Source organism: Pezoporus wallicus, unplaced genomic scaffold, assembly GCF_028554395.1.
Source record: "Pezoporus wallicus isolate ANWC-B61680 ecotype Strahan unplaced genomic scaffold, APGP_CSIRO_Pwel_v1 contig_11381, whole genome shotgun sequence".
NCBI lineage: Eukaryota > Metazoa > Chordata > Aves > Psittaciformes > Psittacidae > Pezoporus > Pezoporus wallicus.
The window spans coordinates 1-27184 of record NW_026638022.1 but is presented as its reverse complement, the minus strand read 5'-3'; the positions used below and the strand labels follow the sequence as shown (position 1 = coordinate 27184).

At 59.2% G+C, this 27184-nt stretch overlaps 1 protein-coding gene across 1 annotated transcript; it reads right to left on the bottom strand.

Moving 5' to 3' along the window:
* Positions 1–916: 916 nt before the first annotated feature.
* PPP1R37 (protein phosphatase 1 regulatory subunit 37) lies at positions 917–27156 on the bottom strand. The gene is made up of 12 exons (XM_057408896.1): positions 26973–27156; positions 22116–22213; positions 21930–21975; positions 21373–21473; positions 20624–20743; positions 18797–18947; positions 13821–13976; positions 12894–13006; positions 12597–12738; positions 8595–8761; positions 2439–3144; positions 917–1005 (listed from the first exon to the last, which is right to left on the bottom strand). Exons 1-12 carry the CDS (start codon positions 27118–27120, stop codon positions 923–925), a joined length of 2031 nt encoding a protein of 676 aa, XP_057264879.1. The 5' UTR covers positions 27121–27156; the 3' UTR covers positions 917–922.
* Positions 27157–27184: the final 28 nt, after the last annotated feature.

Genomic DNA, 27184 nt, shown 5'->3' with positions numbered 1-27184 from the left:
GCCGAATGCAGCTCCTTTAATAGAAACCAGTGTTAACAAAGAGATGCCACCGAATGCCCCCCCCACCCCATAGAGCCCCCCCATTGCCACCAATCCCCCCCCCCAAAAAGCCACCCCCCGGCTCCCTGATAGATTTATTGCACTTAAGAAAGACAAAGCGCCGAGTCCTCGTCCCCCTCCCTGAGAAATCCAGCCCGGCCCTTGGGAACGGCATTCCCAACGCTGGGAATCCCAACCTGGAAGCAGCCCCGCTTTGGATCCTGATTCCCACTCAAAAAGAGGGGTTCCCCACTTTGGCTGCGAGGGGGATGGGGGGGGGGGGACCTCCACCAATGCTGCTTGGTGGGGGGGTGTAGGGGTTGTTTTCCCGGTATTCCCAAAGGCAGGAATTGAGATGGAAGGAGTTGCTGGATTCTAAGAGCATCCCCAGGCAGGAACGGTGCAGCTGATGATAAATAGAGCCCGAAAACTAAAGGAAAAGAAGGAATTCCAAATAAATAAGCAGAGTGGCTGGGAATGCCACGGCCTGGCCCGGGAATCCTGCGGGAATTCCGCCACCTCGGTCCCTGTAGTGTGGGAATCTCCTCCATAGAGAAAGAGGGGAAAAGGGGAGGCGAAGGTGCCTTGTAGTGTCCATGGGGATGAACCCATCCGGGGGCTTTTCCCTCTTTGCCGTCCTGCCTTTCCGCTCGGGAACGCGGGGAAGAGGCCGAGGGCTGGGAATGGGCTGGGGAAACAGGAGTTTGGTTTGGAAGAACCCCTTTGTCCTGGAGCCCAGCCTTGGATTCTCCATGGGGAAGAGGAGAAAACCATCCCGGAGCCTCCGTCCCACGGACCTGCACGAGAGAGGAGCGCAGCCGTGGGGCCGAGGGGAGCCCCATCCCCGGGCCGTCCCCATCCCATGGGATGCACTCACGGGTGCTCAGGGCAGCTCCTGCCCCGTGTCCTGGCTGGCCTCGAGGAGCAGCTCCTCCAGCTCCTGCGCGTTCTTGGAGCAGCTCAACTCTGGAAGCAACCGGCACCGGGTCCGTCCCACTCCAGCATTCCCAACCCGACATTCCCAACCCGACATTCCCAACCCGACATTCCCAACCCGACATTCCCAACCCGACATTCCCAATCCCGACATTCCCAACCCGACATTCCCAACCCGACATTCCCAATCCCGACATTCCCAACCCGACATTCCCAACCCGACATTCCCAACGTTCACAGTCCTGCAGTCCCAACCCGACATTCCCAACATTCACAGTCCTGCAGTCCCGACCCGACATTCCCAATCCCGACATTCCCAACGTTCACAGTCCTGCAGTCTCAACCCGACATTCCCAATCCCGACATTCCCAATGTTCACAGTCCTGCAGTCCCAACCCGACATTCCCAATCCCGACATTCCCAACGTTCACAGTCCTGCATTCCCAATCCCGACATTCCCAACGTTCACAGTCCTGCAGTCCCAACCCGACATTCCCAATCCTGACATTCCCAACGTTCACAGTCCTGCATTACCAACCCAATGAACATTCCTAATCTGACATCCCCAATCCCACATTTCCAATCTGACATTCCCAAGCCAACATTCCCAATCCCACATTTCCATTCCGACATTCCCAACCTGACGTTCCCAAACCAACATTCCCAATCCAACATTCCCAGGCCCGTATCCCAGTCCCACTTTCCAAGGCCTGCATCCCCAGTCCCACATTCCCAGCCCCACATTCCCAGCCCCACATTCCCAGCCCCGCATTCCCAGTCCCCCATTCCTGGCCCCACATTCCCAGTCCCCCATTCCCAGCCCCGCATTCCCAGTCCCCCATTCCCAGCCCTGCATTCCCAGCCCCGCATTCCCAACCCCGCATTCCCAGTCCCCCATTCCCAGCCCCGCATTCCCAGTCCCCCATTCCCAGCCCCACATTCTCAGCCCCGCATTCCCAGCCCCGCATTCCCAGCCCCACATTCCCAGTCCCCCATTCCTAGCCCCGCATTCCCAGCCCCACATTCCCAGCCCCGCATTCCCAGCCCCGCATTCCCAGCCCCGCATTCCCAGCCCCGCATTCCCAGTCCCCCATTCCCAGCCCCACATTCCCAGCCCCACATTCCCAGTCCCGCATTCCCAGCCCCGCATTCCCAGCCCTTCTCCCATCCAACATGCTCCAGGGAATGCTGCCCGTTATCCCAAGCGCTAAGCAAGGCTCCTCGAGCTTCCCAAAGGATTCACCGCATCCAGTGCGGCTCCTCCCGGAGGAGCATTAGGAACCACTTCAAAGGCCACCTCCCCACTCACCCCAGCCTCGGAATTCCCTTGGGAAAACCTGCCCAGGAATGACTGCCCCGGGGATATCCCGTTGGGAAAGGAGCAAGGGAACGGCTCCGTGCTCATCCCGGGCTCCGGCAGCGCGCTGGGGAATGGGGGTCCCCACGGATTCCGGAGCTCTTACCGTGCTCTGCTCCCCAACTTCCCAGTTTCCCATCGTTTTCCGAGGCCGCCTCCGGAAGCGCCCGTGCAAAATCCACCTTCAGCCCGTTGGGAAGCGCCTCGGCTCCAGCGGGAGCCTCGGCGACGGCTCCATTGGAGCAGGGCTGGGGCTCGGTATTCCCGCTGGGATCAGCGTCCTCATCCCGCTCCGGGCCCGGCTCCACGCGCGTCACCACAAAGACCTTGTGGCCCCGGCCTGGGCTCGACACCGAAATCCTCCTCTCGGCTCCATGGGATGGAGCGGGAGCCGCGGCGTTCCCGGGGCCGGAGGGAGCATCCCCAGGGATGCTCGGGGCTGGCGACACGAGGACACCGCCGGTGGGGTCAGGGAGCTCCTTCCTCCCCGAGGGAGCAGCGGCCTCATCCTCATCCTCATCCGTGGCCGTGTCCGAGTCCGTCCCCTCATCCCCCTCCACCGGCTCCGTGTCCCCGTTCTCGGCCGCCATCGCTTCCTGCCCCTCATCCCGCGCGGATCCGGGGCTTCCATCCGGGATGGGCTCGGCCGGAGCCGCTTCCAGAGCCTCGGCCGGGGCGATCTCGGCCATGGAAGCCGATTGCTGCAGCTTCTGCTCCTGCTCCTCCTTCTCCTTGGCCAGGATGAAGTTGCGCTTGCAGCCGTTCTGGATCTCTCCCAGCAGAGCCTTCTGCGTCTCAATGAAGCTCTTCACCTGCAAGGGAACGGATGGGAATCACTGGGAATATCGGGATCCGCGGTCCTTTTCCAGCCAGGAACGCAACGGATCCTCCTCCACCCCAAACGGTGGCACTGGTGCTTCCCCACGGAACTCGGCAGTCCAAGAAACAAGCTCCTCAAGAGCTTCTTCCCAAAGGAATCAGCACCGGGATGATGGGATTCCCAGCCCAAGGGATGCCCAGCACATCCCAGAAGGGTCCAGGCTGGGAGCAGGAGGACGGACCAGGGACCCCCAGACTTGAGGCGGGTCAGGAAGTGTTCAGCATCCCAATGCTCTATGGGAAGCACTCAGCATCCCAATGCACTATGGGAAGCACTCAGCATCCCAATGCTCTTCGGGAAGCACTCAGCATCCCAATGCTCTATGGGAAGCACTCAGCATCCCAATGCTCTATGGGAAGCACTCAGCATCCCAATGCTCTAAGGGAAGCACTCAGCATCCCAATGCTCTATGGGAAGCACTCAGCATCCCAATGCTCCATGGGAAGCACTCAGCATCCCAATGCTCTATGGGAAGCACTCAGCATCCCAATGCTCTATGGGAAGCACTCAGCATCCCAATGCTCTATGGGAAGCACTCAGCATCCCAATGCTCTATGGGAAGCACTCAGCATCCCAATGCTCTATGGGAAGCACTCAGCATCCCAATGCTCTATGGGAAGCACTCAGCATCCCAATGCTCTATGGGAAGCACTCAGCATCCCAATGCTCTATGGGAAGCACTCAGCATCCCAATGCTCTATGGGAAGCACTCAGCATCCCAATGCTCTTCAGGAAGCACACAGCACCCCAATGCTCCATGGGAAGCACTCAGCACCCCAATGCTCCATGGGAAGCACTCAGCATCCCAATGCTCCATGGGAAGCACTCAGCATCCCAATGCTCCATGGGAAGCACTCAGCATCCCAATGCTCTATGGGAAGCACTCAGCATCCCGATGCTCTATGGGAAGCACTCAGCATCCCAATGCTCCATGGGAAGCACTCAGCATCCCAATGCTCTATGGGAAGCACTCAGCATCCCAATGCTCTATGGGAAGCGCTCAGCATCCCAATGCTCTATGGGAAGCACTCAGCATCCCAATGCTCTATGGGAAGCACTCAGCATCCCAATGCTCAATGGGAAGCACTCAGCATCCCAATGCTCTATGGGAAGCACTCAGCATCCCAATGCTCGAGGGGAAGCACTCAGCATCCCAATGCTCGATGGGAAGCACTCAGCATCCCAATGCTCTATGGGAAGCACTCAGCATCCCTATGCTCTATGGGTAGCTCTCTGCATCCCAATGCTCTTTGGGAAGCACTCAGCATCCCAATGCTCCATGGGAAGCACTCAGCATCCCAATGCTCCATGGGAAGCACTCAGCATCCCAATGCTCCATGGGAAGCACTCAGCATCCCAATGCTCCATGGGAAGCACTCAGCACCCCAATGCTCCATGGGAAGCACTCAGCATCCCAATGCTTTATGGGAAGCACTCAGCATCCCAATGCTCTATGGGAAGCACTCAGCATCCCAATGCTTTATGGGAAGCACTCAGCATCCCAATGCTCCATGGGAAGCACTCAGCATCCCAATGCTTTATGGGAAGCACTCAGCATCCCAATGCTCTATGGGAAGCACTCAGCATCCCAATGCTCTATGGGAAGCACTCAGCATCCCAATGCTCTATGGGAAGCACTCAGCATCCCAATGCTCCATGGGAAGCACTCAGCATCCCAATGCTCTTCGGGAAGCACTCAGCATCCCAATGCTCTATGGGAAGCACTCAGCATCCCAATGCTCCATGGGAAGCACTCAGCATCCCAATGCTCTATGGGAAGCACTCAGCATCCCAATGCTCCATGGGAAGCGCTCAGCATCCCAATGCTCTATGGGAAGCACTCAGCATCCCAATGCTCTATGGGAAGCACTCAGCATCCCAATGCTCTATGGGAATCACTCAGCATCCCAATGCTCCGTGGGAAGCACTCAGCATCCCAATGCTCTTCGGGAAGCACTCAGCATCCCAATGCTCTATGGGAAGCACTCAGCATCCCAATGCTCTAAGGGAAGCACTCAGCATCCCAATGCTCCATGGGAAGCACTCAGCATCCCAATGCTCTATGGGAAGCACTCAGCATCCCAATGCTCCATGGGAAGCGCTCAGCATCCCAATGCTCTATGGGAAGCACTCAGCATCCCAATGCTCCATGGGAAGCACTCAGCATCCCAATGCTCTATGGGAAGCACTCAGCATCCCAATGCTCTATGGGAAGCACTCAGCATCCCAATGCTCCATGGGAAGCACTCAGCATCCCAGTGCTCTTCAGGAAGCACTCAGCACCCCAATGCTCCATGGGAAGCACTCAGCATCCCAATGCTCTATGGGAAGCACTCAGCATCCCAATGCTCTATGGGAAGCACTCAGCATCCCAATGCTCTATGGGAAGCACTCAGCATCCCAATGCTCCATGGGAAGCACTCAGCATCCCAATGCTCTATGGGAAGCACTCAGCATCCCAATGCTCTTCGGGAAGCACTCAGCATCCCAATGCTCTATGGGAAGCACTCAGCATCCCAATGCTCTATGGGAAGCACTCAGCATCCCAATGCTCCATGGGAAGCACTCAGCATCCCAGTGCTCTTCAGGAAGCACTCAGCACCCCAATGCTCCATGGGAAGCACTCAGCATCCCAATGCTCTATGGGAAGCACTCAGCATCCCAATGCTCCATGGGAAGCACTCAGCATCCCAATGCTCTATGGGAAGCACTCAGCATCCCAGTGCTCTTCAGGAAGCACACAGCACCCCAATGCTCCATGGGAAGCACTCAGCACCCCAATGCTCCATGGGAAGCACTCAGCATCCCAATGCTCCATGGGAAGCACTCAGCATCCCAATGCTCCATGGGAAGCACTCAGCATCCCAATGCTCTATGGGAAGCACTCAGCATCCCGATGCTCTATGGGAAGCACTCAGCATCCCAATGCTCCATGGGAAGCACTCAGCATCCCAATGCTCTATGGGAAGCGCTCAGCATCCCAATGCTCTATGGGAAGCACTCAGCATCCCAATGCTCTATGGGAAGCACTCAGCATCCCAATGCTCTATGGGAAGCACTCAGCATCCCAATGCTCTATGGGAAGCACTCAGCATCCCAGTGCTCTTCGGGAAGCGCTCAGCATCCCAATGCTCCATGGGAAGCACTCAGCATCCCAATGCTCTATGGGAAGCGCTCAGCATCCCAATGCTCTATGGGAAGCACTCAGCATCCCAGTGCTCTTCGGGAAGCGCTCAGCATCCCAATGCTCCATGGGAAGCACTCAGCATCCCAATGCTCCATGGGAAGCACTCAGCATCCCAATGCTCCATGGGAAGCACTCAGCATCCCAATGCTCCATGGGAAGCACTCAGCATCCCAATGCTCCATGGGAAGCACTCAGCACCCCAATGCTCCATGGGAAGCACTCAGCATCCCAATGCTTTATGGGAAGCACTCAGCATCCCAATGCTCTATGGGAAGCACTCAGCATCCCAATGCTTTATGGGAAGCACTCAGCATCCCAATGCTCCATGGGAAGCACTCAGCATCCCAATGCTTTATGGGAAGCACTCAGCATCCCAATGCTCTATGGGAAGCACTCAGCATCCCAATGCTCTATGGGAAGCACTCAGCATCCCAATGCTCTATGGGAAGCACTCAGCATCCCAATGCACTCAGCATCCCAATGCTCTTCGGGAAGCACTCAGCATCCCAATGCTCTAGGGGAAGCACTCAGCATCCCAATGCTCCATGGGAAGCACTCAGCATCCCAATGCTCTATGGGAAGCACTCAGCATCCCAATGCTCCATGGGAAGCGCTCAGCATCCCAATGCTCTATGGGAAGCACTCAGCATCCCAATGCTCTATGGGAAGCACTCAGCATCCCAATGCTCCATGGGAAGCGCTCAGCATCCCAATGCTCTATGGGAAGCACTCAGCATCCCAATGCTCTATGGGAAGCACTCAGCATCCCAATGCTCTATGGGAAGCACTCAGCATCCCAATGCTCCGTGGGAAGCACTCAGCATCCCAATGCTCTTCGGGAAGCACTCAGCATCCCAATGCTCTATGGGAAGCACTCAGCATCCCAATGCTCTTCGGGAAGCACTCGCATCCCAATGCTCCATGGGAAGCACTCAGCATCCCAATGCTCTATGGGAAGCACTCAGCATCCCAATGCTCCATGGGAAGCGCTCAGCATCCCAATGCTCTATGGGAAGCACTCAGCATCCCAATGCTCCATGGGAAGCACTCAGCATCCCAATGCTCTATGGGAAGCACTCAGCATCCCAATGCTCCATGGGAAGCGCTCAGCATCCCAATGCTCCATGGGAAGCACTCAGCATCCCAGTGCTCTTCGGGAAGCACTCAGCATCCCAGTGCTCTTCGGGAAGCACTCAGCATCCCAATGCTCCATGGGAAGCACTCAGCATCCCAATGCTCCATGGGAAGCACTCAGCATCCCAATGCTCTTCGGGAAGCACTCAGCATCCCAATGCTCTTCGGGAAGCACTCAGCATCCCAATGCTCTTCGGGAAGCACTCAACATCCCAATGCTCTATGGGAAGCACTCAGCATCCCAATGCTCCATGGGAAGCACTCAGCATCCCAATGCTCTTCGGGAAGTACTCAGCATCCCAATGCTCTATGGGAAGCACTCAGCATCCCAATGCTCCATGGGAAGCACTCAGCATCCCAATGCTCTATGGGAAGCACTCAGCATCCCAATGCTCTATGGGAAGCACTCAGCATCCCAATGCTCTATGGGAAGCACTCAGCATCCCAATGCTCTATGGGAAGCACTCAGCATCCCAATGCTCTTCGGGAAGCACTCAGCATCCCAATGCTCTTCGGGAAGCACTCAGCATCCCAATGCTCTATGGGAAGCACTCAGCATCCCAATGCTCTATGGGAAGCACTCAGCATCCCAATGCTCTTCGGGAAGCACTCAGCATCCCAATGCTCTATGGGAAGCACTCAGCATCCCAATGCTCCATGGGAAGCACTCAGCATCCCAATGCTCTATGGGAAGCACTCAGCATCCCAATGCTCTTCGGGAAGCACTCAGCATCCCAATGCTCTATGGGAAGCACTCAGCATCCCAATGCTCCATGGGAAGCACTCAGCATCCCAATGCTCTATGGGAAGCACTCAGCATCCCAGTGCTCTTCGGGAAGCACTCAGCATCCCAATGCTCCATGGGAAGCACTCAGCATCCCAATGCTCTATGGGAAGCACTCAGCATCCCAATGCTCCATGGGAAGCACTCAGCACCCCACTGCCACGCCGGCAGCGCTCAGCACCCCACCAGGATCCACCCTCTTCCTCCCATCCTCCCGTGCCTCCGAGGCCGTCCCCACCGCGCCATTCCCATGGGATTCACTGCACCCGGCACCCACCGCCTCCTTCTTGGGCTCGCGGTCCAGGTCGAGGCGCAGCAGGGAGTGGTTGACCTTGAGGGCCAGGGACAGGGCCATGAGGCCCCCGGTCTTGACGTCGTTCTCCCGCAGGTCCAGGCGGAGCAGCCGGGGGCTCTCGGCGATGAACTCGGCCACGGCCACGGCTCCTGCGGGAACACGGAGCTGAGGGAGCAGGGATGGGGTCTGGGACCCACTGAGCTCAATGGGAGGGGATGGGAGCATGGAGTCAGGTCCTACAGGGACATGGAGCTGAGGGAGCAGGGATGGGGTCTGGGACCCACTGAGCTCAATGGGATGGGAGCATGGAGTCAGGTCCTACAGGGACATGGAGCTGAGGGAGCAGGGATGGGATCTGGGACACACTGAGCTCAATGGGATGGGAGCATGGAGTCAGGTCCTACAGGGACATGGAGCTGAGGGAGCAGGGATGGGGTCTGGGACCCACTGAGCTCAATGGGATGGGAGCATGGAGTCAGGTCCTACAGGGACATGGAGCTGAGGGAGCAGGAATGGGATCCACCACCCACTGAGCTCAATGGGATGGGAGCATGGAGTCAGGTCCTACAGGGACATGGAGCTGAGGGAGCAGGGATGGGGTCTGGGATCCACTGAGATCAATGGGATGGGAGCATGGAGTCAGGTCCTACAGGGACACGGAGCTGAGGGAGCAGGAATGGGATCCACCACCCACTGAGCTCAATGGGATGGGAGCATGGAGTCAGGTCCTACAGGGACACGGAGCTGAGGGAGCAGGAATGGGATCCACCACCCACTGAGCTCAATGGGATGGGAGCATGGAGTCAGGTCCTACAGGGACACGGAGCTGAGGGAGCAGGGAATGGGATCCACCACCCACTGAGCTCAATGGGATGGGAGCATGGAGTCAGGTCCTACAGGGACACGGAGCTGAGGGAGCAGGAATGGGATCCACCACCCACTGAGCTCAATGGGATGGGAGCATGGAGTCAGGTCCTACAGGGACACGGAGCTGAGGGAGCAGGAATGGGATCTGGGACCCACTGAGCTCAATGGGATGGGAGCATGGAGTCAGGTCCTACAGGGACATGGAGCTGAGGGAGCAGGGATGGGATCTGGGACCCACTGAGATCAATGGGATGGGAGCATGGAGTCAGGTCCTACAGGGACACGGAGCTGAGGGAGCAGGAATGGGATCTGGGACCCACTGAGCTCAATGGGATGGGAGCATGGAGTCAGGTCCTACAGGGACACGGAGCTGAGGGAGCAGGAATGGGATCTGGGACCCACTGAGCTCAATGGGATGGGAGCATGGAGTCAGGTCCTACAGGGACATGGAGCTGAGGGAGCAGGGATGGGGTCTGGGACCCACTGAGCTCAATGGGATGGGAGCATGGAGTCAGGTCCTACAGGGACATGGAGCTGAGGGAGCAGGAATGGGATCTGGGACCCACTGAGCTCAATGGGATGGGAGCATGGAGTCAGGTCCTAGAGGGACATGGAGCTGAGGGAGCAGGGATGGGATCTGGGACCCACTGAGATCAATGGGATGGGAGCATGGAGTCAGGTCCTACAGGGACATGGAGCTGAGGGAGCAGAGAATGGGATCCACCACCCACTGAGCTCAATGGGATGGGAGCATGGAGTCAGGTCCTACAGGGACATGGAGCTGAGGGAGCAGGGAATGGGATCCACCACCCACTGAGCTCAATGGGATGGGAGCATGGAGTCAGGTCCTACAGGGACATGGAGCTGAGGGAGCAGGAATGGGATCTGGGACCCACTGAGCTCAATGGGATGGGAGCATGGAGTCAGGTCCTAGAGGGACACGGAGCTGAGGGAGCAGGGATGGGGTCTGGGACCCACTGAGCTCAATGGGATGGGAGCATGGAGTCAGGTCCTACAGGGACATGGACCTGAGGGAGCAGGAATGGGATCTGGGACCCACTGAGCTCAATGGGATGGGAGCATGGAGTCAGGTCCTACAGGGACATGGAGCTGAGGGAGCAGGAATGGGATCCACCACCCACTGAGCTCAATGGGATGGGAGCATGGAGTCAGGTCCTACAGGGACATGGAGCTGAGGGAGCAGGGATGGGGTCTGGGACCCACTGAGCTCAATGGGATGGGAGCATGGAGTCAGGTCCTACAGGGACATGGAGCTGAGGGAGCAGGAATGGGATCCACCACCCACTGAGCTCAATGGGATGGGAGCATGGAGTCAGGTCCTACAGGGACATGGAGCTGAGGGAGCAGAGAATGGGATCCACCACCCACTGAGCTCAATGGGATGGGAGCATGGAGTCAGGTCCTACAGGGACATGGAGCTGAGGGAGCAGGGATGGGGTCTGGGACCCACTGAGCTCAATGGGATGGGAGCATGGAGTCAGGTCCTACAGGGACATGGAGCTGAGGGAGCAGGGATGGGATCTGGGACCCACTGAGCTCAATGGGAGGGGATGGGAGCATGGAGTCAGGTCCTACAGGGACATGGAGCTGAGGGACCAGGAATGGGATCTGGGACCCACTGAGATCAATGGGATGGGAGCATGGAGTCAGGTCCTACAGGGACATGGACCTGAGGGAGCAGGAATGGGATCTGGGACCCACTGAGATCAATGGGATGGGAGCATGGAGTCAGGTCCTACAGGAACACGGAGCTGAGGGAGCAGGAATGGGATCTGGGACCCACTGAGCTCAATGGGATGGGAGCATGGAGTCAGGTCCTACAGGGACACGGAGCTGAGGGAGCAGGGATGGGGTCTGGGACCCACTGAGCTCAATGGGATGGGAGCATGGAGTCAGGTCCTACAGGGACACGGACCTGAGGGAGCAGGAATGGGATCAGCCACCCACTGAGCTCAATGGGATGGGAGCATGGAGTCAGGTCCTACAGGGACACGGAGCTGAGGGAGCAGGGATGGGGTCTGGGACCCACTGAGCTCAATGGGATGGGAGCATGGAGTCAGGTCCTACAGGGACATGGAGCTGAGGGAGCAGGAATGGGATCCACCACCCACTGAGCTCAATGGGATGGGAGCATGGAGTCAGGTCCTACAGGGACATGGAGCTGAGGGAGCAGAGAATGGGATCCACCACCCACTGAGCTCAATGGGATGGGAGCATGGAGTCAGGTCCTACAGGGACATGGAGCTGAGGGAGCAGGGATGGGGTCTGGGACCCACTGAGCTCAATGGGATGGGAGCATGGAGTCAGGTCCTACAGGGACATGGAGCTGAGGGAGCAGGGATGGGATCTGGGACCCACTGAGCTCAATGGGAGGGGATGGGAGCATGGAGTCAGGTCCTACAGGGACATGGAGCTGAGGGACCAGGAATGGGATCTGGGACCCACTGAGATCAATGGGATGGGAGCATGGAGTCAGGTCCTACAGGGACATGGACCTGAGGGAGCAGGAATGGGATCTGGGACCCACTGAGATCAATGGGATGGGAGCATGGAGTCAGGTCCTACAGGAACACGGAGCTGAGGGAGCAGGAATGGGATCTGGGACCCACTGAGCTCAATGGGATGGGAGCATGGAGTCAGGTCCTACAGGGACACGGAGCTGAGGGAGCAGGAATGGGGTCTGGGACCCACTGAGCTCAATGGGATGGGAGCATGGAGTCAGGTCCTACAGGGACATGGACCTGAGGGAGCAGGAATGGGATCCACCACCCACTGAGCTCAATGGGATGGGAACATGGAGTCAGGTCCTACAGGGACACGGAGCTGAGGGAGCAGGGATGGGGTCTGGGACCCACTGAGCTCAATGGGATGGGAGCATGGAGTCAGGTCCTCCACGGCCCCGGAGCTGAGGGGACAATCGCGGCCCCCTGGAATGGTTTGTGTTGGGAAGCCTTGGCCATCACCCAGATCCAACCCCCGGGGGACACCTTCCATGGGGCAACCCCCTCCTCCTTGAGCACCGCCGGGGATGGAGCCCCCCAACCTTCTCCTTTCCCCCCACCCCATGAGCCCCGGAGCTCCTCAGCCTGCCCCCACCTTCACACGTGAGCTTGGTGGAGGCCAGGCCGAGGCGGAGCACGGAGCGGTTCCCGATGAGCCCGTTCTTTAGGTTGCGGACGCCTTCGTTCCCGATGGGATTGTGGCCCAGGTTGAGGGTCTCCAAGCTCTGCGTGTGAGGCTGTGGGGGGGTTCCAGAGCATGGGGTCCAGGTGGGGTTAACCCATAGGCCCTGTGTGCACCCACAGCGGTGTGGGGTGGGGTGGGGGGGAGGCACACAAGGAGCAGGGTCTCCAATGGGGATGGGGCGCTTCCCGGCGTTCCGAAGGCGCTCACCAGCGTCATTCCCAGGTAGGCCATGCCGGCGTGGGTCAGCTGGTTGTTCCACAGCACCAGGGTGAGCAAGCCCTTCCGCTGCTCCTTCAGCCCCTCGCAGATGTAGGCCAGGCCTGGAAAAGAGCCCCCGGGATCAGCGTGGCTTCCCAAAGGGATGCTGCAGGTTCTCACCGCGGTTCCGCGCATCCCGTGGGATGGAGGATGGGGAAAAACAGGGCACCGGCACGCTGGGAGCACCCCCAACGTGTCCCCCCCTTCCTGCATCATTCCTATGGGAACACCATGGCAACATCATGCTGGGAGCACCCCCATCCTGTCCCCCCATTCCAACCCCTTCCTGCATCATTCCTATGGGAACACCATGGCAACATCATGCTGGGAGCACCCCCAACATGTCCCCCCCTTCCTGCATCATTCCTATGGGAACACCATGGCACCATCATGCTGGCAGCACCCCCCATCCTGTCCCCCCCATTCCCACATCATTCCTATGGGAACACCATGGCACCATCACACTGGCAGCACCCCCCAGTGTGTTCTCCCCCTTCCCACATCATTCCTATGGGAAAACCATGGCACCATCACGCTGGCAGCCCCCCCTCTCCATATCCCCCCATTCCCACATCATTCCTATGGGAACACCATGGCACCATCACACTGGCATCACCCCCCATCCTGTCCCCCCCATTCCCACATCATTCCTATGGGAACACCACGGCACCATCACACTGGCAGCCCCCCCTCTCCATATCCCCCCATTCCACCCCCTTCCCACATCCCTCCTGCTGGCAAAGCCGGCACATCCACCTTTCCACCTTCAGTTGGGTCCCCCCCCCCCAGCATCCACACCCAGCCCCCCGGGGTGTCTCTCAGCCCCACGGGATGCGATTCCCGAGGGATGCAGGGGCGGGGATGAGGCCCCCTCACCCGAGTCCAGGATGTGGTTGTTGCGCAGGTCCAGGATGTGGATGGAGCAGTTGAACTTGAGCAGGTTGCCCAGCTGGGCCGAGTCCTGCAGCCCGTTGAGCTTGTTGTCGGCCAGGTAGAGCTCCCGGAGGTTCATGTTCATCTTCAGCGCCGTGGCTGTGGAAAAGGGCACCTCAAAACCCCCACAGGCAGGGAATTCCCACATGGAATTCCCACATGGGCATCCCCAAGGGCCGGGATGCCTTTGTGGGGAAGGGGCGCCCCGGCTCCTGTCTGGAGACAGAGAGGGAACGGCCTCGAGGTGCTCTGGGGAGGTTTCAGGGGGATATTGGGAATCATTTCCTCCCCAGAAGGCATTGGGAGAGGCTGGAATGATGGAATCACATCCCTGGAAGGGATTCCACCCCTTTCCCGTTGCCTGCCCATGGAGACAAGGCCCTTGCTGACAAGGTTGGACTTGAGCTTGAAGGTCTTTTCCAACTTAGCTGCTTCCGTGATTCCCTGAGTTATTCCCACCTGGAATAAGGTGCTACATGCTGCCTGGGCAGAGCTCGTCCCTGTTATCCCAACCCTGCCATTAGCTCCATCCTGCTCTGATGTATCCCGGATCCATGGGATAACAACTGCCCAGGAACAGGAGTGGGAGTAGGGCAGCCCCACAGCAGCATCCAACCTCCCTCCTGCGCCAGTATCCCATGGGATGGGGGACACAGGGATGGGACTCACCCAGTATCCCATGGGATGGGGGACACAGGGATGGGACTCACCCAGTATCCCATGGGATGGGGGACACGGGGATGGGACTCACCCAGTATCCCATGGGATGTGGGACATGGGGATGGGACTCACCCAGTATCCCATGGGATGGGGGACACAGGGATGGGACTCACCCAGTATCCCATGGGATGGGGGACACAGGGATGGGACTCACCCAGTATCCCATGGGATGTGGGACATGGGGATGGACTCTCCCAGTATCCCAGTGGGATGTGGGACATGGGGATGGGCTCACCCAGTATCCCATGGGATGTGGGACATGGGGATGGACTCACCCGTATCCCATGGGATGTGGGACATGGGGATGGACTCACCCAGTATCCCATGGGATGGGGGACACGGGGATGGGACTCACCCAGTATCCCATGGGATGTGGGACATGGGGATGGGACTCACCCAGTATCCCATGGGATGGGGGACACAGGGATGGGACTCACCCAGTATCCCATGGGATGGGGGACACAGGGATGGGACTCACCCAGTATCCCATGGGATGTGGGACATGGGGATGGACTCACCCGTATCCCATGGGATGGGGGACATGGGGATGGACTCACCCAGTATCCCATGGGATGGGGGACACAGGGATGGGACTCACCCAGTATCCCATGGGATGTGGGACATGGGGATGGACTCTCCCAGTATCCCAGTGGGATGTGGGACATGGGGATGGGCTCACCCAGTATCCCATGGGATGTGGGACATGGGGATGGACTCTCCCAGTATCCCATGGGATGTGGGACATGGGGATGGACTCTCCCAGTATCCCATGGGATGGGGGACACAGGGATGGGACTCACCCAGTATCCCATGGGATGGGGGACATGGGGATGGACTCTCCCAGTATCCCATGGGATGGGGGACACAGGGATGGGACTCACCCAGTATCCCATGGGATGGAGGACACAGGGATGGGACTCTCCCAGTATCCCATGGGATGTGGGACATGGGGATGGACTCACCCAGTATCCCAGTGGGTTGTGGGGCCTGGGATGAGTCTCTCCCAGTATCCCAGTGGGATGCAGGGCACAGGGATGGGACTCTTGCAATCCCAGTGGGACATTCCCACTATCCCGTGTCACACTCCCACTATCCCGATGGCACATTCCCACTATGCCAGTGGGACATTCCCCCTATCCCGGTGCCCCATTCCGAATATCCTGTGCCCCATTCCCCCTCTCCCGGCGCCCCATTCCCGCTATCCTGTGCCCCATTCCCACTATCCCAGTGCCCCATTCCCATTATCCTGGTGCCCCATTCCCACTATCCCGATGCCCCATTCCCCCTCTCCCAGTGCCCCATTCCCTCTCTCCCGGTGCCCCATTCCCACTATCCTGTGCCCCATTCCCACTCTGCAAGTGTCACAATCCTGCTATCCCAGTGCCCCATTCCAGCTATCCTGTGCCCCATTCCCACTATCCTGTGCCCCATTCCTGCTATCCCAGTGCCCCATTCCTGGTATCCCAGTGCCCCATCCCCCTCTCCCAGTGCCCCATTCCCACTATCCTTTGCCCCATTCCCGCTATCCCGATGCCCCATTCCCACTATCCTGTGCCCCATTCCCGCTATCCCAGTGCCCCATTCCCACTATCCTGTGCCCCATTCCTGCTATCCCAGTGCCCCATTCCCACTATCCTTTGCCCCATTCCCTCTATCTCAATGCCCCATTCCCTCTCTCCCAGTGCCCCATTCCCTCTCTCCCAGTGCCCCATTCCCACTATCCTGTGCCCCATTCCCTCTCTTCCGGTGCCCCATTCCCATTGTCCTTTGCCCCATTCCCTCTCTTCCGGTGCCCCATTCCCTCTATCCCAATGCCCCATTCCCCCTCTCCCAGTGCCCCATTCCCATTATCCCTTGCCCCATTCCTGCTCTCCTTTGCCCCATTCCTGCTATCCCAGTGCCCCATTCCCACTATCCTTTGCCACATTCCCTCTATCCCAGTGCCCCATTCCCCCTTGCCTGTGCCCCATTCCCATTATCCTTTGCCACATTCCCTCTATCCTTTGCCCCATTCCCCCTCTCCCGGTGCCCCATTCCCGCTATCCTTTGCCCCATTCCTGCTATCCTTTGCCCCACTCCCCCTCTCCTTTGCCCCATTCCCATTATCCTGGTGCCCCATTCCCACTATCCTTTGCCCCATTCCCGCTCTCCTTTGCCCCATTCCCATTATCCCTTGCCCCATTCCCGCTCTCCTTTGCCCCATTCCCATTATCCTGGTGCCCCATTCCCACTATCCTTTGCCCCATTCCCGCTCTCCTTTGCCCCATTCCCATTATCCTGGTGCCCCATTCCCACTATCCTTTGCCCCATTCCCGCTGTCCTTTGCCCCATTCCCATTATCCCTTGCCCCATTCCCGCTCTCCTTTGCCCCATTCTTGCTGTCCTTTGCCCCATTCCCACTATCCTTTGCCCCATTCTTGCTGTCCTTTGCCCCATTCCCATTATCCCTTGCCCCATTCCCGCTGTCCTTTGCCCCATTCCTGCTATCCTTTGCCCCATCTCCCCCCACTCCCCTCTCCTTTGCCCCATTCCCATTATCCCTTGCCCCATTCCCGCTCTCCTTTGCCCCATTCCCATTATCCTGGTGCCCCATTCCCATTATCCCTTGCCCCATTCCCGCTATCCTTTGCCCTATTCCTGCTGTCCTTTGCCCCATTCCCATTATCCCTTGCCCCATTCCCATTATCCCTTGCCCCATTCCCGCTCTCCTTTGCCCCATTCCCACTCTCCTTTGCCCCATTCCCATTATCCCTTGCCCCATTCCCGCTGTCCCTTGCCCCATTCCCATTATCCCTTGCCCCATTCCCGCTCTCCTTTGCCCCATTCCCGCTGTCCCTTGCCCCATTCCCATTATCCCTTGCCCCATTCCCGCTGTCCCTTGCCCCATTCCCGCTGTCCCTTGCCCCATTCCCATTATCCCTTGCCCCATTCCCGCTGTCCCTTGCCCCAATCCCATTATCCCTTGCCCCATTCCCGCTGTCCCTTGCCCCATTCCCATTCCCATTATCCCTTGCCCCATTCCCATTATCCCTTGCCCCATTCCCGCTCTCCTTTGCCCCATTCCCGCTGTCCCTTGCCCCATTCCCATTATCCCTTGCCCCATTCCCATTATCCCTTGCCCCATTCCCATTATCCCTTGCCCCATTCCCATTATCCCTTGCCCCATTCCCGCTCTCCTTTGCCCCATTCCCGCTGTCCCTTGCCCCATTCCCATTATCCCTTGCCCCATTCCCGCTGTCCCTTGCCCCATTCCCGCTGTCCCTTGCCCCATTCCCATTATCCCTTGCCCCATTCCCGCTCTCCTTTGCCCCATTCCCGCTGTCCCTTGCCCCATTCCCATTATCCCTTGCCCCATTCCCGCTGTCCCTTGCCCCATTCCCGCTGTCCCTTGCCCCATTCCCATTATCCCTTGCCCCATTCCCATTATCCCTTGCCCCATTCCCGCTCTCCTTTGCCCCATTCCCGCTGTCCCTTGCCCCATTCCCATTATCCCTTGCCCCATTCCCATTATCCCTTGCCCCATTCCCATTATCCCTTGCCCCATTCCCATTATCCCTTGCCCCATTCCCTCTCCTTTGCCCCATTCCCGCTGTCCCTTGCCCCATTCCCATTATCCCTTGCCCCATTCCCGCTCTCCTTTGCCCCATTCCCGCTGTCCCTTGCCCCATTCCCGCTGTCCCTTGCCCCATTCCCATTATCCCTTGCCCCATTCCCGCTCTCCTTTGCCCCATTCCCGCTGTCCCTTGCCCCATTCCCATTATCCCTTGCCCCATTCCCGCTGTCCCTTGCCCCATTCCCGCTGTCCCTTGCCCCATTCCCATTATCCCTTGCCCCATTCCCATTATCCCTTGCCCCATTCCCGCTCTCCATTGCCCCATTCCCGCTGTCCCTTGCCCCATTCCCATTATCCCTTGCCCCATTCCCATTATCCCTTGCCCCATTCCCATTATCCCTTGCCCCATTCCCATTATCCCTTGCCCCATTCCCGCTCTCCTTTGCCCCATTCCCGCTGTCCCTTGCCCCATTCCCATTATCCCTTGCCCCATTCCCATTATTCCCTGTCCCTTGCCCCATTCCCCTGTCCCTTGCCCCATTCCCATTATCCCTTGCCCCATTCCCGCTCTCCTTTGCCCCATTCCCGCTGTCCCTTGCCCCACTCCCATTATCCCTTGCCCCATTCCCCTCCCGTCCGGGCTCACCCAGCAGCAGCAGCGGGCGGCCGGACAGGGACGCGTTCTCCAGGTGCAGCACCACGAGGCTGCTGCTGATGCGCAGCGCCCGCGCCACGAACGGGGCCGCGTGGTCCAGGAGCGGCGTGTTCCGGGCATCCAGGTACTGCAGGCAGTTGGTCTGGGCAACAGGGAACGCCGTGCCATGGGAATCACCCCCATTGGCCACCCAGGCCAAATCCCAGCCCGGGCGCCGGGCTCCTGCACTGCAGCCATCGGAGGGAGCATCACTGGGGCAGGAGGAGCTGCTCCGAGAAGCCCTCTCCGGGCAATCCCACCCGGAGAACCAGCTCTGTCCCAGCCTTGCAGAGCTTAACGGCCCCAAACTCAATGGGATTTGAGAGGGGGGATGCCCCAGGGGAAGCTCAGGTTGGACACGGGGAAGTTCTTCACTCTGGGACACTGGGATGCAGGTTTGGAGCCAGCTGCCCTATGGAAGGCATCCCTGTGGGTCGGATCCGGATGATGGGAAGCTCCTATCCTAACCCATCCCAGGGCTGCAGCCTCCCAAGGGAGTCTCCGGCTCCTTCACCCCACAACTGGGTCTGAAGCACCACGAGGGGCTCCGGCAGCGCCTTTGGCTCCTGCAAGCCATGGGCTGGGCCCTGCAGATCCCAGCTCAGCCCCATCCTGCATCCCGAGGGATAATTGCGGAGCGAGGGTGGTTGCTGCCTCACCCTGAGCTGCCTCCTCCTCCTCCTTGGCTCCAGCTCAGCTCCACAATGAGGTCAATGAGGCAAAGCCCAACAGTGCCCATCCGGTGGGAGGATAATGAGCACCCGGCTCCAGAGGCTGGGATCGGTGCTTCCATGGGCTCCACTCCACAGCCAAGGCCTTCCCAACCCATATCCCAACCCCTATCCCGGCCCGTGGGGCCGCCTATGGGGGGCTCTAGGAGACACGGGATGGAGGGATGGGATAAGGGCTTTGACCTGATAAGAGGGGAGGATTGAGATGGGGTCTGGGGAGGAAGAGCCTCACCACGAGGCTGCTGGCACACTGGCATGGGTTGGAGGGAGAAGGTTTGGCTGCTCCATCCCTAAGGATGCTCCCAGTTTGGCTGCTCCATCCCTAAGGATGCTCCCAGTTTGGCTGCTCCATCCCTAAGGATGCTCCCGGTTTGGCTGCTCCATCCCTAAGGATGCTCCCAGTTTGGCTGCTCCATCCCTAAGGATGCTCCCAGTTTGGCTGCTCCATCCCTAAGGATGCTCCCAGTTTGGCTGCTCCATCCCTAAGGATGCTCCCAGTTTGGCTGCTCCATCCCTACGGATGCTCCCAGTTTGGCTGCTCCATCCCTACAGATGCTCCCAGTTTGGCTGCTCCATCCCTACGGATGCTCCCTGTTTGGCTGCTCCATCCCTATGCATGCTCCCAGTTTGGCTTCCATCCCTAAGGCTGCTCCATCCCTACGGATGCTCCCAGTTTGGCTGCTCCATCCCTACAGATGCTCCCAGTTTGGCTGCTCCATCCCTACGGATGCTCCCGGTTTGGCTGCTCCATCCCTATGCATGCTCCCAGTTTGGCTGCTCCATCCCTACGGATGCTCCCAGTTTGGCTGCTCCATCCCTAAGGATGCTCCCAGTTTGGCTGCTCCATCCCTACGGATGCTCCCAGTTTGGCTGCTCCACCACGGAAGGTTGGGATCAACCTCCAGCTCCTTCCCACCCCGTTGCCATGCGGCAAGGCTGATGTTCCTCCTTGCCCTCCAGCTCGCCCCGGCCCCGTGCCTCGGGAACAGAGCCGCACGAACCCAATCCCGAGGGATGCAGGGCACCCATGGGTGCTGGGAGCACCCACCTTCCGCATCATGTGCGCGGCCGCCTGCCAGCCGCGGGTGCCGATGTGCTTGTTGAAGGAGATGTTGAGGTGCGTGGCCGACTCGTAGTACTCGATCATGTCAAACAGCGCCGAGGCTCCCTATGGGCACAGGGAAAAACCTTGGGAATTGCTTGGGAAAGGGGGGGGAAAAACGGCTCCTCCGGATGCCTCTCCCGGCCCCATGGAGCCCTGCAGCCCCACAGCAAAGCCCACGCGTTCGATTCCCCTCCCTGGCCATGTCCCCTCTGCCCTCCACCATGGAGGGCATTCCCGGCGTTCCCAGCACTGGGAATAGCTCCGGGGCTCTCACTGGAGCCATCTTCACGGGGGAAGCCAGCCAAGAGGTGGCACCTTGCAAAGGGATCCAAGCCCTGGGCACCCAGGTTCTGGCCATGGAGGGACTTGAAGGATGCTTCCAAGGATACAGGCAAATGGAATTGCCTTTGGATCATTGGCTGGTTGCTCCGGGGGGGATTTGCCAGCCCTTCCCAGGCCAAGGAAGCATCCAAGGGGGCTCCAAACCAAAGGTGCAACCCAGGGCTTACAGCAGGCTTTGGGAGCAGCACAGCAGGATTTGGGCCTGGGAAAGGTCCCAGGGCTCCTCTGGCACCGGAGGCACAATGAATCCCTATGGAGCTGAGCACGGGCAGCATTCCCGTTTGCCCCACTTCCCATTGGATCGAGCACGGGAGTCAGAGGAGGGGAGGGGGGGAACTCAGGTCACTCACGTCCTCATCCAGGCTCGTCTGCTCCAGGTCCACGATCTTGAACTGGACCCGCTTGAAGATCTCCTCCAGCGCCTCGCAGGCCTTGTAATCCAGCTTCTCCCCTGGGAAAAGTGGGATGAGCTCCGGGAGGAGCCGTGGGGAGGGGGATTCCCCCCCCCCAATCCCCTCCCCAACGACCCCCATATGGGGCATTCCCAAGTTATTCCCTGCAGGAGACATCCCTTGTGGGGAAGGGAGGGCAATGCAATTCCTCTCCTCGCTGGAGCTACCGGAGATGCTCCATAGGAGCCAGTGGTGGCTGTAGGGAACCATTCCCAGTTTTCCTACTGGAGCTTCAAGACCAAAAGCGTGGGGCTAATGGGCTCCTGCTTATCCCTATGTGCCAAAGGGGCTGTTGTGGGATGAGGATCCTGCTGGAAGGCTGGAGGATCCCTCAGCCTGGAATTCCCTCTTCTGGGATTAAGGCTACGAGAGCCCCGACTGGGAGCACAATTCCAGCCGGGAATGGTCCAGGAAGAGGACGCAGGTCCATGGGGATGGACGGAGCAAGGCCTCACCTTTGAGATCCAAGCAGTCTATCCTGGGAGCCAGCTCCTTGAACTCCTGCAGAGGGAAGAGCAGGGACAAGGGAAGAGCTTGGAGCATCCCATCGGGTTTGTGTTAACCCCATGGGGGGGGGGGGCAGAGCGGGGACTTCAGCCCGGATTCCCGTTGGGAATGGGGGGGTTGAGCCCCAGCTCTACCTGGATCTGCTTCAGGAGCTTGGGGATCTGCTTGCAGTTGAGCTTCTGGCAGGCCTGCTTGTAGGCACTCAGGATTTCCTCCACCGTCACGTTCTGGGCTGCAAGGACACGGGGAAGGGATGAGCTTCCCACACTGCACCATGGGAATCCCTGTTATCCACCGGGATCTGCACCCAGGTAAGGAGAGGACAGGGATTTGCCTGCTCCAACACGAAGGACACGGATGGGAGCAAGTCCCGGTTTCTTTGGGCAGGAATGGGGCTGGAAAAGCCAACCCAGCTCTTCCAAGGGTGCTCTGGCTCCCTGAGGAGCAGGAAGGCTTTTGGGAAGCGCCGTGGGATAAGAGATCACGTCAGATGCGTTCCTCCTGGAACACAGGCCAGGAAAGCATGGAATCATGGAATGACGGGGGCTGGGAAGCACCCTAAAGTTCCATGGGAAGGGTGCGGAGCCCACGTTGCTCCAAGCCCCGTGGAACCAAACCTTCTCCGCTCATCCCAGCATCCCAACGGGCTCCGAGGGGAGAGCTTCCTCCCTGAATCCCATCTCCAGCCATTCCCCGTGTCCCCAAGGGGTTGAGCTGCAATTCCCATCGGGAAGCTCCTGCCCTTCCGCACTGCGGGCTGAGGCCGCTGCTCCGGATGCTGTGGGCTGAGGGCGGCGATGCCCGCTTCGCCTTGGCCCCACACAAACACTGCAGCTATTCCCGGTGGGAAGCGGAGCAGGAGGAACCAGCTCCCCAAGGAAGCTCACCCGGCCAAGCACAAACAGCCCCAGCCCCTCCTCGTCCTGCCATCCCCATGGATTGCGCCATATGATCCCGGAGAGGGATGGAAAACCACCGGGATTCCACCCGCTCCCTGCTGAGAGCCCGGGGGACACGGGAATGGGGGAAGGCTGGGATTGAGCCTGAAGGGTTTTCCCAACTTGGTTGACTCTTCCATGCTTCCCTGACACGGGATATGATTCCCTAGGAGCTGAAGGGGGGAAACACGCCAACAGCAGCAAAGTCCCCTGATCCCATCGGCTTTCCTCCCGCAAACCAAGCGTGCTGGGGAGCCGAGGGTCAGCGCTATTCCCATGGGAATGAGCATCTCCAGGAGGTCCCAGCTGAAGGATTCCCTGTCCCAAAGGAGCTCCAGCACCACACAGGCTCTGGTGCCCTCTCCTGGGGGAAGCTCTCTCCACCTCTTCTGCTGGAGGATGGGATTTGCGCTGCTCTGGCCCATCCCGGGCCCACTTCCCACCGGCATCACTGGGATTCCAGCGGGAAGAAGGATCAGGACCCCTGGATTCGCTCCTAAAGCCCTTGGAATCACGACATGGGTTGGGTTGGAGAAGACCTTAAAGCTCAGCCAGGCCCAACCAAGGGCCCTTGATGGTGATGGAGCATCCAACCCTTCTGCATCCAACCCATGCCAGTGTCCCACCACCCTCATGGGAAGAGCTTCATCCCAAGAGCCCATCCACCTCTTCCATCCCATCCCATCCCATCCCATCCCATCCCATCCCATCTCATCCCATCCCATCCCATCCCATCCCATCCCATCCCATCCCTCCCGTGTCCGAAGCCCCGCTCCACGTCTCCTGATGTTGGCGACCCCAGACCTGGCCCCAGTGCTCCAGGAGGGTCCCCCCCTTGGCCCTGCTGCTCCCATAGGACACAGTGGGGAGCTCCCATAGGACACAGTGGGGAGCTCCCATAGGACACAATGGGAAGCTCCCATAGGACACAATGGGAAGCTCCCATAGGACACAATGGGGAGCTCCCATAGGACACAATGGGGAGCTCCCATAGGACACAATGGGGAGCTCCCATAGGACACAATGGGGAGCTCCCATAGGACACAATGGGGAGCTCCCATAGGACACAGTGGGGAGCTCCCATAGGACACAATGGGAAGCTCCCATAGGACACAATGGGGAGCTCCCATAGGACACAATGGGGAGCTCCCATAGGACACAATGGGAAGAGCTCCCATAGGACACAATGGGGAGCTCCCATAGGACACAATGGGGAGCTCCCATAGGACACAATGGGAAGCTCCCATAGGACACAATGGGAAGCTCCCATAGGACACAATGGGGAGCTCCCATAGGATGCAATGGGGAGCTCCCATAGGACACAATGGGGAGCTCCCATAGGACACAGTGGGGAGCTCCCATAGGACACAATGGGGAGCTCCCATAGGACACAGTGGGGAGCTCCCATAGGACACAGTGGGGAGCTCCCATAGGACACAGTGGGAAGCTCCCATAGGACACAGTGGGGAGCTCCCATAGGACACAATGGGAAGCTCCCATAGGATGCAATGGGAAGCTCCCATAGGACACACTGCAGGGAAGCTGACTGAGGAGGATGGCAGCAGCTCCCGGCCATACATCTTCCCTCTTCCCAGCACCACCCTATCCCAGATCCCCCCTTGGCTGAGGTAAACACTGGAAACCAAGCTGGGAATGCCCGGGTTAATGCCAGCACATCCCGGGTAGGGATAAGGGAGCAGCTGAAGGGCAGGAGCCAAGAGGGAGGTTGGAGCCTGGAACCTGAGCCTGGAGATGAGGAATCCAAGGCAGGAATAATTCATGGAGGAGGAGGGATGGAACCCAACACCGCATCCCTGAGCCCCGGTGCAGCTCCAGGAGGGGGGGGAAAGGTGGGAATAGCTCCAACCCCCCCCAAAGCAAGCAGCAAAGGAGCGGGATACCGGGAAGCCCTTCCCAGTGGGATGAATGGGGAAGGGTTGGATGCTCCATCCCCGGCAGTGCCCAAGGAGGAACCTGCCCCATGGAGGATGTCCCCATGATCCCGACTGCCATCCAGCGGCGTTCCCGGTGCTCCAAAGCCTCCCCAGCAAACCTTGCCCCCCCCCCCCCCCCGGCCCTATTCCCAGCCCTTGTGGGGTCAAATGTTGGGATGAGGAGGACCCAAAGCCTCCTGAAGCCAATGGGAAGGAGCAATGGAGGACACTGGGAACACGGGATTCTGCCCTCATTCCAGATCCCATCACCGGCAGCGGAACCCCATTACCAGCAATGCAGCCCTGATACCATCAACGGAACCCCGTTACCAGCAATGCAGCCCCATTACCCCCACTGCGGACCTGTTACCAGCAATGGAACCCCGTTACCAGCAATGCAGCCCCATTATCTCCATTGCAGCCCCGATACCATCAACGGAACCCCGTTACCAGCAATGCAGCCCCATTACCCCCACTGCGGACCTGTTACCAGCAATGGAACCCCGTTACCAGCAATGCAGCCCCATTATCCCCATTGCAGCCCTGTTATCATCAATGGAACCCTGTTACCAGCAATGCAGCCCCATTACCCCCACTGCGGACCTGTTACCAGCAATGGAACCCCATTACCAGCAATGCAGCCCCATTACCCCCATTGCAGCCCTGTTACCAGCAATGGAACCCCGTTACCCCCATTGCAGCCCCATTACCATCAATGGAACCCTGTTACCAGCAATGCAGCCCCATTATCTCCATTGCAGCCCTGTTACCATCAATGGAACCCCATTACCAGCAATGCAGCCCCATTACCCCCATTGCGGACCTGTTACCATCAGTGCAGCCCCGTTACCATCAATGGAACCCTGTTACCCCCAAAACAGCCCCGTTACCCCCAGTGCAGCCCTGTAACCATCAATGCAGCCCCATTACCCCCAGCGCAGCCCTGTTACCCCCAATGCAGCCCCGTTACTCCCATTGCAGCCCCGTTACCATCAATGCAGCCCAATTACCCCCAGTGCAGCCCCGTTACCCCCAATGCAGCCCCATTACCCCCAATGGCACCCCGTTACCCCCAATGCAGCCCCGTTACCCCCATTGCAGCCCTGTTACCATCAGTGCAACCCCGTTACCATCAATGGAACCCTGTTACCCCCAATACAGCCCCGTTACCCCCAGTGCAGCCCTGTAACCATCAATGCAGCCCCATTACCCCCAATACAGCCCTGTTAACCCCAATGCAGCCCCGTTACCATCAATGAAACCCCGTTACCCTCAAGGCAGCCCCATTACCCCCAGTGCAGCCCTGTTACCCCCAATGCAGCCCCGTTACTCCCACTGCAGCCCCGTTACCATCAATGGAGCCCTGTTACCATCAATACAGCCCCATTACCCCCAGTGCAGCCCCGTTACCCCCAGTGCAGCCAGATTACCACCAGTGCAACCCCGTTACCCTCAATGCAGCCCCGTTACCATCAATGGAACCCCATTACACCCAATGGCACCCTGTTACCCCCAATACAGCCCCGTTAACCCCAATACAGCCCCGTTAACCCAAATACAGCCCCGTTACCATCAATGGAACCCCGCTACCATCAATGCAGCCCCATTACCATCAATGCAGCCCCGTTACCATCAATGGAACCCCGTTACCCCCAATACAGCCCCGTTACCCCCACTGCAGCCCCGTTACCCCCACCCCAACCCCGTTACCCCAATACAGCCCCATTACCCCCAACCCCGTTACCCCCACTTCAACCCCGTTACCCCCAATACAGCCCCGTTACCCCCAATACAACCCCGTTACCCCCAATACAGCCCCGTTACCCCCAATACAACCCCGTTACCCCCACTGCAGCCCCGTTACCCCCAATACAGCCCCGTTACCCCCCATACAACTCCGTTACCCCCAATACAGCCCCGTTACCCCCACTGCAGCCCCGTTACCCCCAATACAGCCCCGTTACCCCGTTACCCCCAATACAGCCCCGTTACCCCCAATACAGCCCCGTTACCCCCAATACAACCCCGTTACCCTCAATACAGCCCCGTTCCCCCACTGCAGCCCCGCACCCCCCCCCCCCCCCCCCACCCGCTCCCCGCACCCCCCCCCCCCCCGTACCGTGCCTCCAGGGGTCCTTGGGCTCCACGGCCCCGGACACGATGTCCTCGTCCGACGGGAACGTGACGCGCTTGGCCCCGGCCCGGAGCCGCCCGTCCTCGGCCTGGGCTCCGCGGGGCTCCGGGGCCTGCCCCGGGGCCTGCTCCATGGCGGAGCCGCTCCGCGCCCAGCGCCCCGCGCCCGCCGCGCCCGCAGATTCGACACGGGACCGA

Bases quoted from the DNA above. Each gene is read 5' to 3' on its own strand.
- PPP1R37 (XM_057408896.1), bottom strand. From the start codon at position 27,120: ATGGAGCAGGCCCCGGGGCAGGCCCCGGAGCCCCGCGGAGCCCAGGCC. The intron at 21,474-21,929 runs GTGAGGCCTTGC...CACTTTTCCCAG, and splicing joins AGACTGCTTGGATCTCAAAG to GGGAGAAGCTGGATTACAAG. The intron at 1,006-2,438 runs GTAAGAGCTCCG...GGTTGCTTCCAG, and splicing joins AAGTTGGGGAGCAGAGCACG to AGTTGAGCTGCTCCAAGAAC.